Source organism: Aaosphaeria arxii, assembly GCF_010015735.1.
Source record: "Aaosphaeria arxii CBS 175.79 unplaced genomic scaffold BU24scaffold_4, whole genome shotgun sequence".
NCBI lineage: Eukaryota > Fungi > Ascomycota > Dothideomycetes > Pleosporales > Aaosphaeria > Aaosphaeria arxii.
The window spans coordinates 4419596-4421818 of record NW_022983477.1 but is presented as its reverse complement, the minus strand read 5'-3'; the positions used below and the strand labels follow the sequence as shown (position 1 = coordinate 4421818).

General features: G+C 44.5%; 1 protein-coding gene across 1 annotated transcript; it reads right to left on the bottom strand.

Moving 5' to 3' along the window:
* Positions 1–363: 363 nt before the first annotated feature.
* Positions 364–1478, bottom strand: BU24DRAFT_423142 (uncharacterized protein). The gene is made up of 2 exons (XM_033528167.1): positions 691–1478; positions 364–636 (listed from the first exon to the last, which is right to left on the bottom strand). The coding sequence occupies exons 1-2, from the start codon at positions 1387–1389 to the stop codon at positions 538–540; spliced, it is 798 nt and encodes a 265-aa protein (XP_033385139.1). The 5' UTR covers positions 1390–1478; the 3' UTR covers positions 364–537.
* Positions 1479–2223: the final 745 nt, after the last annotated feature.

Genomic DNA, 2223 nt, shown 5'->3' with positions numbered 1-2223 from the left:
AACGGGTCGGCCCGGAGCTGCCTCATTGAGCAGCTGATAAACTACGATCATCCTCACACAGACTAGGTTCTTCCTGTACTGTATGGACCAACTGCTAATTTTCACGGCATTATCGCAGGTCATGGATTGCTTAGCTAACTATCAGCTTCTTTGCAGGGCAAGTTCACAAGCAAATGCTAGCGTAGTCGAGACAGTAACTCACCTAGGGCAAATTTTTGGGAGTGCTCTTAGTATGTTGTTCTTCCTTTAGACTTAGGTATAGAACGAGCTGTTTGTAAGTTTGCATGGTTGATGCAGTACCAAACATGATATCATCACAGATCAATGCAACTAGGCCTCTCGCAACCATTCATGTTGCGACAAGTATTGATCAAGGCTAGCTGCCTTTGTTTTGACACATATCTAGAAAGCGTATACGCCTCAGATTCTTTCATAAAAATCCTTCTACTCTCTAGGAGCTAACTGCTCCAACACGGAGTAATGCCTCTGTTTCGCCGTAACTATATCGCTCTTGCTAACGCTGGCTAGGCTCTTGACTTAAAGATGGATAGTCTGACCCCCATGGATCGCCATGCTTGCGGCCTGGTTCGCAATCTTGCTATTGTAGTTGTTGAACGCAGCGCCCTGGTTGCTTAGCTTTGAAAAGGTCAGTCAGGATCACTCCCTTCTCTGTATCCTTGATGAACGTACATCGGATTTCATAACTGCAGCTATAGCAGCCTCCAAATCCTTGTCCCGGGACCGGACGATGTCCAGCAGAACAGAGAGACACTCCATTCCCGCCTCACACTTTTGGATCTCCGTGACTTCGGTTTCGCATAGCTTTTGCTGCTCCTGCTTGACAGCTGGAAATATTTCTGGGAGCGCGGCGACTAGGTCGACGATGTCCTCAATGAGCCTCTTAAAGTGCTTTTCCTCATATAACGCCCACTTCACTTTCTGACGCAGCAACGTTTTGTTCTGTCGCTTGATACTAAGGTTGCGCATCTTCTCGTGTAAGGAGCGACCTAATTCGTTCATGTCTGCCTGCACATCGAGGATAGTGAGGGCAGAGTCGTCCGATTTGACGGAGGCCTTATATTTTGCAGAGATCCTCTCGGCTTCCATGAACAGATCTAGTATCTGACCCAGTACTTTTTCTGCATTGCCTATATCTTCTTTCTGCACTGTTGCTTCTTGCAGTGATTCAGCATCTGCAAGGTCTCCGCTTAGGCCCACGGCTTGGCCCCAGCGTGAAAGTCGAAGCCTTGCATGATCCAGCTTGAGCAGGCTAGTTTGAAAATTGGTACCGAAGCTGTAGCCAAGCTGGACGTACTCGAAGCAGTCCACGGCGTTGTTGAAGAGTCCCGCGAGCGCGATAACGCCAACGGCGAGACCACCGGCTTCCATAGCTAAGGTCGTTCCAGGTAAGGGCGTAATGTAATGGATGGTCAAGGTCAACAGTCTATGGAGTCATCGACTTGTCGAGAAGTGAGTCAGTGCAAGATATAATCTGGGAAGTGGATATCTTAGATATGTGCCGTGATTGCGTGGCGCAGCGCCTCTCAGCTGCGGGGTTGGTTGTCAATCCTGCCTCATGAAGCGCCTAAAGAGAACCCGCCTCTGCCACAGCTGATAGAGGTTTCTACTACTCTATCTATTGCTATCAGGCACCTCGTTGCTTTCTCTATACTCTAGTAATTATTTTTTTTTGTATTATATTTTTAGGTTATTATTTGTTATATTTTGCTTTTTAAAAGTATCTACATTATTTATTTGAAAGTAATTGTTTATCTGTTTCAGTTAAGGCTGGAAGTTCTGTCGTCTCCATTATTATTTAAATGAAAATCTTTTTCATTTAAAATTATTAGATGATAATTTAGCTAAATAGCTTTAAGAATTTTACATATTTCATCTAAGACTTTACTCCTCTGTCTAACAACAGTTTTATGCCCGTAAGAGTTTCTAGTTCTATTCTATAACTATCTACACTACAGCATGAAGGGTGGATTCTAACGTATATAAGACTCTATCCTTCTACATAATACCATCCTTATGCTCTTAAGATATTACAATCTTATTGTGAAGCTGTTCTGGCCACGGCATAAAGGATTATTCCTACTTCCTTGTTGTGGGTCACAAAGTTGACGTACGGATCTACCCACCGAATTCCCTACGAAACTAACCTATAATAAAGTACTCCCTGCAGTCTGCCAAGCCCTAGTCTTGTTTGGCTTCGATGCG

What these genes read in the sequence shown, in the direction of transcription:
- BU24DRAFT_423142 (XM_033528167.1), bottom strand. Translation starts at nt 1,389, where the DNA reads ATGGAAGCCGGTGGTCTCGCCGTTGGCGTTATCGCGCTCGCGGGACTC. An exon ending in CTGCAGTTATGAAATCCGAT is followed by an intron (nt 637 to 690) that starts GTACGTTCATCA and finishes ACCTTTTCAAAG; the next exon opens with CTAAGCAACCAGGGCGCTGC.